This window comes from Mytilus trossulus, chromosome 2 (assembly GCF_036588685.1).
Source record: "Mytilus trossulus isolate FHL-02 chromosome 2, PNRI_Mtr1.1.1.hap1, whole genome shotgun sequence".
Taxonomy (NCBI): domain Eukaryota; kingdom Metazoa; phylum Mollusca; class Bivalvia; order Mytilida; family Mytilidae; genus Mytilus; species Mytilus trossulus.
The window spans coordinates 79,638,057-79,656,175 of record NC_086374.1 but is presented as its reverse complement, the minus strand read 5'-3'; the positions used below and the strand labels follow the sequence as shown (position 1 = coordinate 79,656,175).

Genomic DNA, 18,119 nt, shown 5'->3' with positions numbered 1-18,119 from the left:
GATGCAAAAACTGATTTGTTGTTATTTTTTTTTTATTTTAAACGTCTGTTTGTACTATTTGAGCCTAATGTTAAGTTATTGTCTTACTGCCGTATACAACATATCTCGTTTTATCATAGTTCCATTTAAGGAAAGCGTAGTATAATTTTTTTCCCTATGAAATTGTTAATAACTTATTATATAATGAGTACATGTATAAACTTTCATACTAATTAAGCCTGAACCTTAAAACGGACCTTAATAGGTGTCATCGTTTCGACTCAAATCTCATATTTCATATTTTATTTGTAACATACGACAAATTCTATTTACATAACAATTAATTCTAATAAAAAAAGATAGAATGCACGGACCCATTATTATGTATCAACATTGCATATTTTTGTATTATACTGTATTTAATTAAAACTAATGAACTGATTTACGAAGAAAAGAGAACATTTATTTCCACCTCCTTTTTTATGAATTTTTTAAACAAAAAAAACAACTTCTTTCAATTTTTTTTATCAACATCGTTGACAATGTCTCCTTTTTCTTTTTTTCTTTTTTAAGTTTTTACGAATAGAGGCGAGATTTATGTATACTTGAAATTGATTCCATGACTTTATTCCAATTTTATGGTGTATTAATTTATGTGTGTTTGTTCATTTCTTATTAGAATTATCTTTATTATTTTATAGTTTATCATTATAAACGTGATCAGAACATTTTTATTTCAGTATCAACAGAATGTTTTCCGTGATCCAGAACCTCGAGTTAAATACACACCACCTCCTAGACAGTGCCCGGGGAGCCAGTAAAAGTCGGACTAAATACACACCACCTCCTACACAGTGCGCGGGGGGGGGGGGGGGCAGTAAAGGAGCATTATTTAATATATTTCTTGCAAATTTTTAATACTAGTATTATCCTTTTATGGATTGATTTTAAACATAAGATTCTTTTCTTGAATTGTAATAAAAAGAGTTAAAAATTCAAATGTCTTATTCCTATTTATTAACGATAACATTTGTGAAAGTATGGAAAATGTTTTGGATTGACGTCAATCTTTCTTGCTTAACTTTGCTTACTCTTGTTTTGCATCTGAGGTATGAACAACACAGTAAATCTGAGGTTGAAGGAAATCTATCCATTCACAACTTTACAATTTTTTATTTTGCCATGTGATTATGGACTTTCCGAATTGATTTCCTCTAAGTTCAGTATTTTTGTGATTTTACTTTTTACAACTGAAAGACAAGACTGGGAGAACAAAAAGCAGCTTACTGTATCGTAATAAAACACTGTTAAATTATGGAACAAAAAGCCTATCTTATTTTTGTAAATTTACGGTGGCATCTGAATAATGTCAACAAAAGGTCGACAAAGAAAGTTAACTCATTAAGCAGTCCAAGAACAAAATAGAAACGTGTGTACGAAAGCTGGCAAACCACCAGAGAAGAATCAGAGAAGAACCAATTTAGTTTTATACTTTTCAAGTCACGGCTTAAAGACACGATGTTCTTTAAATATTACTCACTAAAAATACCAAATGTAAAGTATATTACAAGTAATTGTTCATTCATTAGTTAAGAAATAATTTTCAAATCTTCTTTAGTTATTCAATTGATTCATTTATTATTCATATGATATATTGTGGTATAAAATACTATCATTTTACTGTTATATACAATCAGAAAAAGAAGTAGATTTTCCAAATGAAACAAATACATGAAATAGGGTAAACATCAACCACTTAATTACTAGTCTGCTTCATATCTTTACCTCCATCTATATATAATTTAATATTGGATGTAACGCGTAATTGGCAGACTTTTTTTGTTAGCCCATAGACATAATTTAGTCATGTGACCGTGACGTCATCGACGATTTTTCATTGTTTTCTACGGTTTTAAATGGAATTTAAAATAAATTATTAGAAATGACTGTAATATTTTTTCTGTCTATTCGACATAATCGTTATTCAGTGTGCATCACATTTTGTATGATATTTGGAGATAACTGTGTTGTATTTTAAGCTCCGACGGCATCAATTGGGGATTTGATGGTCTCAAATTAAGTTTACTGGCGACGCGTTCGCGTTTTTAACCAGCACCAACCACCTCCTTGGATACGCCACTGATACCATATTCTTTGTTTAGGTACTTCCAGTTTACACATTATAAATTCTGTGTTTTCATTTATAAACATTTGACTAATCATGAAAAATAAATCGGGAGACTTCTGAGAGCTTAATCACTGAACTAGCAATATGTCGCTGTACCAGAGAGTTCGTTTTCTTGTTTGGAAGGTTTTACACCAGTTATTTTCTGGGGCTTTTTAATGCTTGTATTATAGCGGCAGCCTAATGTTTGTATCAACAGCCGTTCCTTTGGCCTATAATGGTTTACTAGGTTTACAAATTGTGAGTTTGATATAGAGTGGTATAACTAGCACTCATATATTATCTTCTTTTGTCCATCATCATGTCAACTCCAACACAAAGGTCTACATTAAAAAATGACGTACAGAGAAGTCATATCATCGAACAAATGGCCCATATTACAGTACTTAAATAAATCAAGGAGACAAACAACGGTGTCTTTCAAACTGGGACTTTTTATACCAATACTCAGCTCGGCCGAGATCAGTCTGATCATTTTAATATTTGTGCATCGTTTTAAGTGATCAGTCCAGTTAGTATACAAAGTCCCGATTTTGAAACGAACTTTGTACACCACATTAAGTGCTCATTGATATAAACAAAAATGTGACACGTGTACCAATGAGACAACTGTCCATTCATGTCACAATTTGTATAAGTAAAACATTACAGGCTACTGAAGGCTTTCGAGTACAACCATCAAATAAACTCCAACGAACAAGTACACCATGCAATCATAACATACAACAACAGCGAGATGAGTCCGCCTGCCAGCATAAAGCGTGACATTCTGCGGGACAGAAACATTTTTAATTTAAAGACTGGCTCGAATATGAACTAGAGGAAAAGACCTCGAAATGGATAACATGTTTATAGAAAAATTTGTAAGGGTTCCGCGGAACCCAGTGTCTCGCCTACTTTTGCTGGAAATTGAAGGCTCAACAAAAATGAGAAAAAGAATCAATAAAAATATACCGCTATTGATTGTAATTCTGTACAAGTTTTGTAAATTTCCAGGATAGTTTATGAATCTAATAAATGTTTTAAAAACTTTAACTGCAGACTGGATGTACTGTTAACTGGTCTATTTATAAATAATTTATTTTTGAATGTAACGCGTCCTCTAATTGGCTGACGTTATTTTGTTATCAGCCCATATACATAATTTAGTCATGTGACCGTGACGTTTTTTCATGGTTTTCTACGGTTTAAGAATTCAGAATTAAATTATACGAAATGGCTGTCATATTTTTTTTCTGTCTATTCGAAATAACATAAAAAATGTGGTGCACACTGTTAAATACAAGTACAAGAAAGTTAACATTTTTTTGTTTCCTGGCAGAAAATCCAAGTTCATTTGAAGTAAAATACGGAAAAAATGTATTTATCGTTTTACAAAATTTACCTCTGGATACTCTCTAATGATCATAAACAAGCTTTTGTCTAAGTTTGGCACAAACCAACAATGACCAAGGATAGTTTAAGAAAGTTATTTAAATTTTAATAAACTGTTATCACAGAGATATGTTTCGCCTTTTATATATTTTGATATGAAAATGTTGAAATGAAAATAGCAATGCTTTAACATCTTACACAAGTTATTCAAATATTCCAAGTCAATGAAACATGGCTAAACAATCTCCAATCAACATTGGCCTACCACTAATGGTTCCCCTTGAACTGACCTAATCACAAACGAATACATGACAAATAAGAAAAAAAAATCAAAGTCATTATAAACCATGACTAAGAAGGCGGAGCCAAATTATTTCCATGGAAATGAGATATGTCAATACTTATACAACTGCATATCAAATATTATTGACCTACTACTTCTGGTTCCCCATAAACTGACATAATCACAAACGAATACATGTAAAATAAGCAAAAATTTCGAAGTTTATAGACCACGATTAAGAGGACGGAGCCTAATTATCTCCATGCAAATGAGATATGCCAATGCTTATACATTCAACTACATACCTAAATATCATTGAACTACCACTTGTGGTTCCCTAAACTGACTTAAACACAAACTAATACATATAAAATAAGCAAAAGTTTCTAAGTCAATAGACCATGACTGAGGGGACAGGGCCAAATAATCTCCATGGAAATGAGATGTGGCGATATTAGTTTTTTCTCGTTTGAATTGTTTTACTTTGTCTTATCGGGGCCATTTAAAGCGGACTATGCGGTATGGGCTTTGCTCATTGTTGAAGGCCGTACGGTGACCAATACTTGTTAATCTTTGTGTCATTTTGGTCTTTTGTGGATAGTTGTCTCATGGCAATCATACCACATCTTCTTTTTTATATTATACAACTGCATACCAAATATGATTGACCTACCACTTTTGGTTCATCATAAACTAGACCTACTCACAAACTAATACATTGTTGACGCCGACGCCGGAAACCGCATACCTATGTCTCGCTTTTTGACTCCGTAAAGGCGAGACAAAATCTTTTAACCACAGAGTGAATGTAATGTTTTCCCGCAGAAAAACTAAGTCCATTTATAAGTAAAATACGGAAAAAATGGAATTTTATTTTCACAAAATTTACTTCTAGATACCATCTTATGATCATAAACAAGCTTCTGCATGACCTAGTTTGGTAGAAATCCTACACAAAATATAGTCGACTTATTGCTTTTAAATTTCTATGAAACAAACTTCACTACGAAAATTACATTGCTTCATTGACGTATGAACCATCGTGTTTTGGTGGAAATAAAAATGGCAGTCCATGGACCATGACTGAGAGAATTAGGTCAAATATTATCAATAGAAATGAGATCTGCCAATACTATTACACCCAATACCAATTAACATTGGCCAGCCACAAATTCCCCCCTTAAACAAGAGACAAATGCTTTCAAAAATGGACATAATTACGATGCTTATCAGATGCGGATTTAGCCCCCCCCCCCCTCATTTACTATTATGGTCCCACATCAAAAAATCTAAATACAAATATAGGAAATTGTGGTACGAGTGTCAATGAGACAACTCTCCATCGAAACAACAGTAAAATGCTTCGCTGAGCGCAGCATGACAAGTATCCAAATTTAAAAAATATGAATCCCTTAAAAAAAAAGGACCCCCCCCCCACCCCCCCCACCCCCCCCGTTAATAAAGCCTATCCTTTGTAGTATGGATCCATGTATTACAATTTCAGAGAGTTTCTTTCTGGTCCCAAATTCCTACATTGTTTCGGGCAATAAAACAAAAGGCAGTCTCCCCTTTTTGTATATGGGACATTGTGGTACAATATCAGAGATGCAAATAATTACAACTTATTGTCCTGTAACTAAGAAAATGATTGCTTTTACTCATATTTCTTCAACTTAAGCCCTATAACCCTTAAAATGAATCTCAACCTTCTACTTGTGGTTTAAACATTGTGGCACAATTTAACCCTTTCCTTCATAATGACGCCTTTCGATGCCTGTATTCTGCATACATGTTAAGTTTCCTTATATCAAAGAACCCAAGATTTTGTTTTTGTAAAAACAGGGCCCATAATTAATACATTGTTTGTTCCATTATATTTAATAACCCATAAAATCAAAAAATAAAACTCCATTGAGGTTGGTCAAGAAATGCGCATTTTATACTACTAGTAATATAAAACAGCATTATTTTTGTTCCCTAATTAATTCCAGAACAGTAAGATTATTTTTGTACCATATCATAAAGTAATAACTAATAGTGCAATAAATAAAATTTATAATGAAAAAACAAATGTTTAATTTTTTGCTGAAAATTTTGTACCCGCGAGCCTCCTTAAACGCAAGTTATTGTCTTGAAACTAGAAAATGCTTGATTTGGGTCCTTTATTTCCAAAACTGTTGGCTCCAAACCCCTTAAATGAATCTCATCTTTCTACTTGTGGTATCAAAAATTGTGGTACAATTCAAGAGTAATCGAAATATGCAAGTGATAAACTTGAAACTATAAGAATGTTTGTTTTTGGTCCCTTATTCTGAAAAACAGTTGGAACCATCATCCCCAAACTTCCTTTTGTGGTAATGAACCTTCTAAAAAGTTTTCAGAAATCCATTCACTTAAACTAAAGTTACTGTCCGAAAACTAAAATCTTCAGACAGTGCTGCAGACGACATCATACCATTTCACAATCTGATTACTTTTAAACCCTGCACAGTATGCCTACATTGCCCATGTGAAATTATAAAATTGTTTTGTATAAAAGAGGGACGAAAGATATCAAAGGGACAGTCAAACTCATAAATCTAAAACAAACTGACAACGCCGTGGCTATAAATAAAAAAAGACAAACAGAAAAACAGAAAAAAAATAAAATTGAGAATGGAAATGGGGAATAGTACACATGACGCAACATAGAAAAGTAAAGAATAAACAACACGAACCCCACCAAAAACTAGGGGTGATCTCAGGTGCTCCGGAAGGGTAAGCAGATCCTGCTCCACATGCGGCACCCGTCGTGTTGCTTAATATGTGATTACAAATCCGGTAAATAGTATAATTCGGTAGGTCAAATTCATAAAAGGGAAGGGGATTGTAGTTACGACGTAAGGAACATATCCGATTTCATTTGTGAAACGGTTCTTCCATATAAAATTTGGACGACACAATTTCTTCCTATGTGACGTATAAATTTTCTGCCGTCAGACACGCGAAATAATGAATGTGATTTTATTTGATAGATGCTTTTGTGTTTTTGATAAAATTGTAACACGGTGATGACTGATATACCCATTTTGACTATTTTATTAATTATGTCTGTTTAGTTCTCGCATCATTGTAAGTAAAACGGAATTTGATGAGACTGTCTTATAAAGTGAGAGGTTTAGCGCTATAAAACTAGGTTCAATCCACCATTTCTACAGTTGAAAATGCTTGTACCAAGTCAGGAATACGACAGTTGTTGTCCATTTGTTTTTTATGTTTTTTTGTCATTTGATTTTGACATGTGATTACGGACTTTCCGATTTAATTTTCCTCAGAGTTCAGTATTTTTGTTATTTTACTTTTTATATCTTCTACCGAAGTAAAACATAGACAACAGTTTTGCCTATAGGATTTCGAAGGCTTCAAAAGATCACTCATATTTCTCATTTAGCGAAATCAAGCGAATCAAGAAAACGTTTTATATTTCACTTGTCAGATCAACAATGGCGTTTGGAGCAATGTCATGGGACCTATGAACATCTACAAACGTGGTTGGTTTATAAATGGGCTCGCAAAACTGTAACTTTAAAATTTCCAGTGAAGACGCCCTGATAAAAGTTTTTTCAAGGTTGTTGAGGGGCTGGTTACTATAGAGTCAAACGAATATTTACAGAAAGCAAGTCTAAAAAGACTAATTACTTCCACGACAATTGATGACTTCCAGACAATAAATATTAAAAAAAAAACTAGTGAAGAACAATATAAACTTTGGATATTCCAACCAACAAAATACCGCAATTTTCGAACTTATATTTCGTGACAACAGTAATCGAGTGATACCATCTGCAAAAACTGAGTGTTGAAAGTTGCATAACTACTCTCTTGTACCATACTTTAATCGACGGCGAGCACTCAACTTATAAACTAAAAAAAAAAAAAAAAAAGGTAAAGACAAAGACAAAGCCAAATATATGAAATGAAGAAATTTGAACATCAAATATCTTTTAAAAAAGAAGTCCGACCATTTTTTTGGACAGCGTTGTATTCATTTCTCATTTTAAAAATTGTGCATGTCTTGTAAAAAAATTGTAAAAAAATAGGGGAAATAAGCTAGTAGTTTGATGAGATTATGGCAACTTTGTACTTAACAATATTTGGCTTTATTACTATTTTGAGCGTCACTGATGAGTCTTATGTAGAGAAATCGCGCGTCTGGTGTATTGAATTATAATCATGGTACCTTTGATAACTAGTTATAATTGTACCATATTTTGATCTCTCGTTTATCTTTTATAAACATTTTTTGCCGTCGTGGTCAACATTTCATACTCACGAGCTTCAGGTAGCTTAAATGTAAATATTTATTCAACAATCTTATCAGAATTTATTTCAAAATAGACACCAAATTCTATGTAACAGTGGATTGTGTCTGATTATTATCGATAAAAAAAAGTTACGTATGTATAAGTTCTTGACATAGGACAATACATTTCAAAATCATCATCTCTAGTAATTCACCTTTATTCTGTAGGTATTTAAGCAAGATCACACGTTAAGGTATTGCGAGAAGAGAAATTACAATGAAGCGCACAATCTATTTTGCATTTCTTTATTTGTTCGGGACAAGCATAGGAAAACCAAATGCTGCTACCCATGACCAACATGTGTCGCTCTCCAAACCGACGCCAACTGAAATTTTCGGGAATAGCTGGCAACTAGACAGTGACGGAAATTATTGGTTATTTTGGAAAACTAATAAAACACATATAACGTTTGAGACTCATGTTAAGACTAAGGGATATGTTGGCTTTGGTCTATCATCTAATGGTAAAATGTTTCCATCTGATGTAGTTGTTGGCTGGGTTGACAGCAACGGAACGGCTCATTTCAAGGTGAGTCCTTTTATTATAGACAGTTTTTATATCCAGCACACGCGTGTATACATGTGTTTGTTTGATGATCTAACGTTTTTGAGATAACTTATAGTATTTTTGATAATATTATATGTGAATGCAAATTTTCAATGTATTTTACTTTTTATTTGTTATATCAATGAGATTCTGGAGTTTTCATGATTTACCATATATCATATAGGATTGTCATACTGATGGTCACTATGCTCCTACCGTTGATGTAAGCCAGGACTGGATGCTTCTACAGGGACTCGAAGATAACTTCGGAACAGTATTAAAGTTTGTTAGGAAGTTAGATACATGTGATGACAAAGACTACCAAATCACAGTGAGTATAATCTTGTCTACAAGATTTATTAAATTTTTGAACTATTCAAACATTTAAATTTGGAAAAAAATATAATATTATAAAAAGTGAGGAGATACAAAAAAGAATAATTAAAACCATAACTAAAAAAGACTAATATAATAAATCTTTAATTACAAAAAGAAGACAAAAAAATCTGATCGGAAAACTAATGATTTAGGGAAGTTTCTTCAAATATCATAACCTTTGACTTTGGCGGGAGCACTAGTCTTCCATTTTATATTGATATATATATTCCATATTCAAATATAGTATGCATATGTACATGTATTCATCAAAATGAAAAGTTCACCAAGGGATAATTCAAGTCATCTCTTTGTATAAGTTATTTAACTTATTTGAGCTAATAATCTTTTTTAGTTTTTAAACACGTATATTTTAAGTGTTTTTGAATTCAAAAAAAAATATGCATAGTTAAAAAAAAACGAAACAAAAGACAAAACCTTACTATGACATGTCAATAAGATTTTAATTTTAATTTTTCAATTTTTCTAATTTACATAATTTACTTTGAAAAGGATAATACTATCAAGGTTATTTATTCGTACCACCCTGATGATCCTGCGTCGTTCGATGCACTGCCATGGCATGGAGCAAACAGACGAGGAGCTAAAAGTTTAATGTTGCTCTCGGCGGTCAAGGCAAATGACTACCAATTACCACCTGATGCAGAACATTTCGATATACTTCATAACAATGTAAGGATATTTTTCTATAAAATTGAGAATGGAAATGGGGAATGTGTCAAAGAGACAACAACCCGACCAAATAAAAAACAACAGAAGAAGGTCACCAACAGGTCTTCAATGTAGCGAGAAATTCCCGCACCCGGAGGCGTCCTTCAGCTGGCCCCTAAACAAATATATACTAGTTCAGTGATAATAAACGCCATACTAATTTCAAAATTGTACACAAGAAACTAAAATTAAAATAATACAAGACTAACAAAGGCCAGAGGCTCCTGACTTGGGACAGGCGCAAAAATGCAGCGGGGTTAAACTTGAATAAACACTTATGTAAAATAAACTAACTTGAAACAGAATTTGAAAATCGATTATTTAAATTATTCTTAAGATTGACGTTTTAAACATTTATACATTGAAGAAATCAAAAGTGATTTTGTTATTCAAGATGTCGATCATTAGAATACGCGACTATTTTATAGGTTTTTTTTCTATATCATGTTGATTATTGCTTTACATTCTTTGTGTGTTCTATTCTTAGTAAAATAACTTCAGAATAAATTTGGCTAGCAAAAAAGAGAGAAAGATATAGGGATATTACGTACTAGGTAAACAACATGAATAAGGCGTGTAAGATTTGATTGCCTTACAATATGCTGTTCATATTCATTTGTATTTCAGTTTAAAGTTCCAGCCGATACAGATACTACATACCAGTGTACAGTTTTTAAAGTGCCAGAAAAACCTTCCAAGCGCCACGTGATTAGGGTACTTTTTTATATTTTCACCTTTATCAATGTACTAATCCAATAAACCAGGCACAAATTGTGTACCCCAAAGTCGTGGTTTGTCTATAAACGACATACCTGTAATAGTGTAAAAGACAAATTAAAGTACGAAGTCGAAGAGCATTGAGAACGAAAAATTCCGAATGTTTTACCTAAGCTTAAGTAATCTGTTCCTGTGATATACGTTCATCAGGGGACATAAGCTATCACATTTATCAACTCCGAATTGACCGACACTGGCCTTTTTTTATTCTCAATGCAACAAAATATCAACGATATTTTTATCTAAAATTTACAAATTTGAACCAAACTGGTTCAATATTTCTCAATTTCAAAGGGTTGAAACAAACAAAAAGCATATTTCAATTTGTTGTCTTAACTAGTGATAATCCCTTTAACCATAATAAAAAATAATTTCGGAATCTTACTGGTTTATCGATGAATTATTAGGTCAAGAACTTTTTTTTTTTAACGCGTGTCATGTCATACAGAACTATGCAATTTGTTGAATTCATATGTTTATAACTAAATTAATCAATCTCTAAACTTATTTTCCATTTGAAATAAAACTGTATTAACCATGTACTGTAATCTAAAACATATATATTTTCAATACATGAAAACGAAATCATACACTGCCAGACCAATGCTTATTCAAATCATGTAACTATCTTTTTTTTTAAAGTTTGAACCAATAATCACACGTGGTAATGAAGATGTGGTCCATCACTTTGTGCTATACAGTTGTCCCACTGCAACAGATAACGATGTAGGATCTGTCTTTGACTGTTATGGTGCCAAACCAAAGAAATATGAAAAATGCAACGATGTCATGTTAGCATGGGCAATTGGTGGCGTTGTAAGTTATATAAATAAAGGCAATATTAGTATACCGTGGTTCGATGAAGTGATTTACCACTGTAATACTTATTTCTAAACTTGCATTCCATCAATTTTTTTAACCTTTCGAAAATTTCTAAGTCAACTTTTCAAGATTTTAGAACTGCGTAAATTCGTTAGTATCAGTAAGTATATATGCCTGGATACATTTGACTAAATTATAATGATATAACGTCACACTACAGATAAGTTGACTTGTGATTGATTAGATTAAAATTAAATTTTGACTACTTCAGCAGATTCTTATTTTTGACTCTAAAGCTTTCACAAACCAGTTACCTGACACAACTGTTGTCCTAGCAAATAATTTGTTGTCTTTTGCATTAATTGAAATAGAATTTAGTATATGATAAGCGATGAAACGACAAGTATGTTTGTATTTTCGTCTACACAAGACTAATCTGTTGCACCGCTCCAATCTAGCGAGTTCAAATATCAACTCCATTAGTCGAAATGCATTGAAAACTAAAATTGAAAACATTTCATGTCCACAATAAGTATTTGTTTTAGAAATTACAAAGGCCCCGGCTATCAGACTATTGCTACTTTGAACTCGGAAACGATACTTCAAGTACAACTATTATGTGGTTTAGATAAAAGAGGGACGAAAAGTACCAGAGGGACAATAAAACTTATAGATCGAAATTTAACTGACAACGTAATAGCAAAAAATGTAAAAAAAAAAAAGACAAACAGATAAATAATAGAACACATGACACAACATAGAAAACTAGAGACTAAGCAACACAAACCCCATCAAAAACTAGGGGTGATCTCAGGTGCTCCGGAAGGGTAAACATAACAATATTATTTTTCTTGTAAATGGGAGATAATATAAATAAACCATATTAAATCGTCCATTTCAAGTAAGTTATTAGTTATGTATATGCTCTTTTTCCGGCCGTTTTTACAAAAAAATTCATTTAAAATCAAAATAACTTTATAAATATTCAAATTGGTATTCTAGAGTGACAACTTTTATTAAATATTTCAGGGATATGACCTTCCTCATAATGCTGGGTTTTCATTGAACTCACCTGGAGATGCAAGATATCTACTTCTGGAAACACATTTCACTAATCCAACATTAAAATCAGGTATGGATGCAGAGTAAATATATTATGCCGTCGATATTTCCTGCTTACTGCAATTTTCTTTAACGAAACAGCTATTTGCAGTTAGAAAATTAATTTCTATGCAGTGAATGTGACAAAAGAAAATAACTTTTTTTTCAAGCAGGTATATGGATACTGAAAGTTAATCTTATTGTCGTATGGTGTCCATCTGGTATCCGCGGTTCTGTTCAATTCAACTGACGCGTTAGTAATTTTGTAAAACATTTAGTCAAACGTAACAGACTATATATTTTATTATATATAACTTATTTGAAAGTAAAGTCCAGTTTGTAACCTATCGAACTATCATGTCATATATTATTTTAACTGTTTCAATTCTTCTATCTCCTAAGATTTCAAATATAGCTTTTAAAGTTCCGGACATATGCAATTTATTAAGTAGTGTTTTTATTTTGAACAGCACTAGGTCGACACGGCTGCTATTGGACTAAGAGCCCCCCTGAGGTATCATTAACTCAGGAGTCAGTACTTAAGTACTGTTATGATTTAGAAAACAAATCTCTCTAAAATTGTATGTTTATGAATTTATTATTTATTATGAATCTACACTTTCATTTTCTTCAGACAAATTTGACATTGGCGGGATTTCGCTGTTTTTATATTCTTTTTATGCGTATAGCTCTTCAAATGTTTCGGTTCTTATAGATCTTAGCTGTCAAATATTCGGCCTCGAGAATCAAATCTATTTCCAGCCTTATATCTGTGTTATTTTTAGTCGAGATCTGCGTCGTATGACAGAATCTGTTTCACTTTGTCCAGCCTCAAACCTGACGTCTTGCAAATCAATTGTATGGCAATTTGTTTATCTGATTCCGTGATATTTTGAAAAGGTAGTTTTCAGTAATGTGATATGGCTTCGTACAATCGCATATATAATGCGTTCAACTCTCCTCTCTAACATGAATCATTCTGTAACACCACAACCTGAAACCACAACATTAGATGACACTGTAAAATCAGCTGAAAAGGACATGGTGAAAGGGACATAGATTTTACAATTAACAGGACAACGATTTGTGACATTTATGGTGTAATATTATTTGGGCTTTATTCTAAGGCTGGATATAGATATATAAAAGAACTGTCTGCACAAAAAATAGTAGTTGATGATGCAATCTAAATTTTGAACAAAAGTATATTTCCAAATGTTTGTTTTTGTGTCAATGGTAATGTTTACTATATAACTATTAATTGATATCAAAATTTACAGGCATCGTAGATAGTTCAGGTTTCAGAATAACAGTCACGCCAACATTAAGACAGTATGATGCAGGAATGCTTGAAATTGGTGCAATGGTTAACAACTTACAGTTTATTCCCCCATACGAAAAGGGATTCGTATCAAAAAGTCACTGTCACGAGGACTGCATAAAAATGGTAAGACTGCATTGCTATGATATTTTTCTAACTGGTATTGTAATACCAATTGACTGGTCGTATACTGTTGTGACTATCATGTCCATCCGCTCGTAGTCATTTTGTCTTTTCGTCCTCTATTCTCTCAAAAAATTGCGTTACTTCCAAATACTGGTTGTTGAAAAAAAAGACACAAAAGATCCCAGAGGGACATTCAAAATCAAAAGTCGAGGCTTAAAAATTAAAAAAAGACAAACAGACAAACAATAGTACACGAAACACAACAAAGAAAACTAAAAAAACAAGCAATGCGAGTGTTAAGGATTGCCTCTTTTGTTTTATATTGAACATCACTATGCTGAGATGTAACGTGTGAATGATTTTTCGATCTACTGGAAGACACTTTCTGTTTATAGACGAATAGACGTTTACCATGTATACACCAATATTTAATTACAAGTAAGCACATACTCTTGCAAAACATTGTTTCCTTTGATCAACAGGACAATGTTTAACGAAAGATTCAGATAGCCATGTTGACCTCACCTTTACCGATATACTTTACTCGTGTATTTGTGTCCACTTAAATTAAAGTAGATCGAAAGGAAATATATTTAACAAAATGACCATACGTACAAGATCTTGTATTTAGTAAATTCTGTTTTAAACCATTTTTGTTTATTTTTTGCGTAAACAATAGAAGTTGAAAAGGAACTGAAAGTAAAAAAACTGTATTAGCGATACAAGGACAGGTTATATTTCGACAATCATCATATCGATAGATATACGAAGATGTCGTATGAGTGCCAATGAGACAACTATATATCCAAATCACAATTTGTAAAAAGCAAATAAGTGTAGGTCAAAGTACGGTCTTCACATCGGAGCGAGCCATAATTAGCCAATGACTAGTGTAATTAATTCAAACAGGAAAAACAACGGTCTCATCTATCAGTGTCTCTTTATAAAAAACCGAGAAACGTTTTTTTTTTGTTTTTTTTAAAGGCAACAATAGTATACATCTTGTTATTAAACGATTACGTAAAAAAATCTGGGTCACAAATCAAAACCGAGTGAAACACGTCAGCTATAAGAGGAAATGAAAAGAACAACAGAAACACTGAACTGTACAAAAAAAACGTTATACAAATGTACCACTCAGGACAGAGAAATACATAACTGAATGCGATTTTTTTTCTCTTTCAGTGGAATAATTTTCTTAATTTACTTATCTTTCTTTCGAAAGGCGGTTGGTAATAAGACAAACAGTTTAAAGGTGTTTCGTGTTCTGCTTTCTTTCCACTGGCTGTTGGTAATGAGACAAACAGTTTAAAGGTGTTTTGTGTTCTGCTTATTTTCCACAGGCTGTTGGTAATCAGACAAACAGTTTAAATGTGTTTGGTGTTCTTCTTCATGCCCATTTATTGGGTGCCAAGTTGACAGCACGTCATTTTCGAGGAGATAGAGAACTTGAGCCATTCTCGAAGGACGACAACTATGATTATGATTACCAAGATTTTAGGGCCATGAAACAAGAAAGAGAGATCAAATACGTAAGCTTAGTCTCAGTGCAATATTCTTATTTAAGCGTCAACTTTTAATTCTACATCTATATTAATAAGTTGTTGTTGTTGATATATGTGTGTATTTATTTTAACAATACAATTAGTGTGTCACTATATCAGAAGTATGTATATTTATTGAAGTGATTGCATCTGTTGCGTTTGTCTTTACAGCTTATACACTTTTGTCTTTAATCATGGTCTGGATCACAATGCTTCTCCTAATAAATTAGTTGTGACCGATTCAAAATAAAATTAGGTTTTTGACCTTTTGCAATAAAGTTATTATCCTTCTTTTTAATAACTTATACTGAAACTATCTACATACTTAAGCGAAGCATACAAGAAAAGCGCGTAAGAAACAAAGATTCTCTGTTTATATAATATATCTAAAACATCGGTTGATAAATATGCATAATAGTTTTCAAAATTCAAAAACAAAAATATTAGAGAACAAATATGTTGTGAGAAACCAAAACTTAAAAAAGTATTAAACAATATTTAAACTTGTCTTTTTAAACTAGGAGATAATTAAACATACATACAAAGACATAACATTTCAAACTTTTTTATACAGGGCGACAGCCTTGCAATGGACTGTACCTACGATTCCTCGTCAAGAACCAAACCAACTGTTGTAAGTTGCTTTAATATATAGTTTATTATACTTAATGCTTGTTTTCTCCTGGGTTCATCGTTATTGCTGATCTTATTTTCTCCTACGCTGAATTGATTTTGTCCATTAATTGTACGATTAAACAGGTTATAGGTCATCGGTGACCAAGTGGTTTATAAAGGTTCCATAACTGTTACACTATACTGTCAACACTAGAGCTGATGAGTTCAAACCTTGCACATGGCAGGTGATATCGACTACATGAAATATCTATTTTGTTAAAATTTGAGATAAACGCAAATAAATTCAATCAATGAAGGTTTCATTTCATTTTCATTTTAAAAGTTTGTTTTGTAGACATATTGATGCAAAGATGGTGCTTTTTTTTGTTTAACAAGGTCATCTAAGGATACTTTTGTTTTTTTCATCTTAACATAACACGTGTTTCAAAATTTATAAACATATTGTAGGGTGGTTTACCGACCACATCGGAAATGTGCTTGGCTTTCTTGTTCTACTATCCGAAAGTGGATGTTACATTTTGTCTCAGTCAACCCAACTATGAAAAACTAAGCAGCGTTCCTTGGCATGCTGTACAACAACTCAATACTTGGGACTGGAAAGATAAATCTGTTCGTGATAACTTTAATAGAATCGTTGACAATTCTACGTACAATTATATCTGCTATGGACAAGACAAAAGTGCTAATATACATGTAAGTAAACAGTATATAAAAAGAAAAATCCCAGATATTCTGCAAACATATTTGCTAGAAAACTAATAACGATAATAAACATTAAATGGTACCAATTTAACGGCACATCGTACAATAATTTCTCTTCAGTAATTTCAATATTAAAATGGCAATACTATATCGTATACTTATACATTAGACGTCAGTATAGGAAATAGCGCTTCTTCCTCAAGAGAGGACAAGAAAAGTCGAATTTTAGATATTAGCTCAATGGATATGTTTTATAAAGCAGAGGACCTAAACAACGTTCATCATCACACACTTTTAACAGTAGTCTTTTACTTGATCAATCCAGTCACTACTCGGTGTGTTAGACGACACGAAAAACATTAAATGTAAATTTAAAACAGAAATAACTTAGAAATTAAGGTTACAACTCCCTCAGATAAATTTTCACCTAAAATGAATTCAGCAATCCCGTTTAGATCTCTTTTTGTCATTAAGCTCCTAACGTATTCAGCATTGTATTTTAACTGTTTATAATTTAAGTTAACGTCGGTTTCTATTGAACATATTCTTTGAAAGCATACAAATATTAAAATGTACATAGTAAAAAAGTCGCTGTTAAAAAAAAAGAAGTTTGTGATAGCAAAGTTTAAATAGTGTTTGACAAGTTCTGTTTTCAAACCTTGAAAAAAATAGATATCTAAAAAAATACATTTTTTGTTGTTGTTATAATTGATTTATTCAGCTGAATTTGTTTTGGAAAAATATATATAAGATAAATGCATTTATTTTTTGGAAGCATTAGTCCAAACGTTGGCTAACTAGCCCCGACCCCTTTCAAAATTATGAATCTGCCACTGCTATCATTAGCGACTAGTTAGTCATATATTTTTAATTTTTCAAATATGAACTTTTTTAATGAAACAAGTACTACAGTATTACATTTTTTATATTACAGTATAAACAAGGCAATTTTCATCTCCCTGAACCAGCGACAAAGTATGCTCCGCCTCCAAGACAATGTCCAAGTGGTCATTGATACTTTTAAATTGTGTAATAAAATAATATACGAAATTTTATATAAATGATTACTATATATAAATATATATATATGTTAAAAAAAAGCTCTTACATCGAATGGCAACGTCTTTTGAAAAGTAAAATCACAAAAATACTGAACTTAGAGGAAAATCAATACGGAAAGTCCATAATCACATGGCAAAATCAAATAACAAAACGCATCAAAAACGAATGGACAAAGACAACATCAAACTGTCATATTCCTGACTTGGTACAG

At 32.2% G+C, this 18,119-nt stretch overlaps 1 protein-coding gene across 1 annotated transcript in view; it reads left to right on the top strand.

Annotated features, from left to right (window-relative positions):
• The window catches only part of LOC134706020 (uncharacterized), a 30,864-nt gene extending 12,968 nt beyond the window's left edge, over window positions 1-17,896 (top strand). Inside the window, exons 11-22 of the mRNA XM_063564730.1 lie at window positions 720-796; window positions 8,356-8,692; window positions 8,895-9,041; window positions 9,599-9,778; window positions 10,445-10,531; window positions 11,237-11,410; window positions 12,446-12,548; window positions 13,798-13,964; window positions 15,308-15,496; window positions 16,083-16,142; window positions 16,592-16,837; window positions 17,781-17,896. Of these exons, the coding sequence (XP_063420800.1) occupies window positions 720-796; window positions 8,356-8,692; window positions 8,895-9,041; window positions 9,599-9,778; window positions 10,445-10,531; window positions 11,237-11,410; window positions 12,446-12,548; window positions 13,798-13,964; window positions 15,308-15,496; window positions 16,083-16,142; window positions 16,592-16,837; window positions 17,781-17,861 (1,848 nt within the window). The 3' untranslated portion in view covers window positions 17,862-17,896. The remainder of the gene's footprint in view (window positions 1-719; window positions 797-8,355; window positions 8,693-8,894; window positions 9,042-9,598; window positions 9,779-10,444; window positions 10,532-11,236; window positions 11,411-12,445; window positions 12,549-13,797; window positions 13,965-15,307; window positions 15,497-16,082; window positions 16,143-16,591; window positions 16,838-17,780) is intronic.
• The last annotated feature ends 223 nt before the right edge of the window (window positions 17,897-18,119 follow it).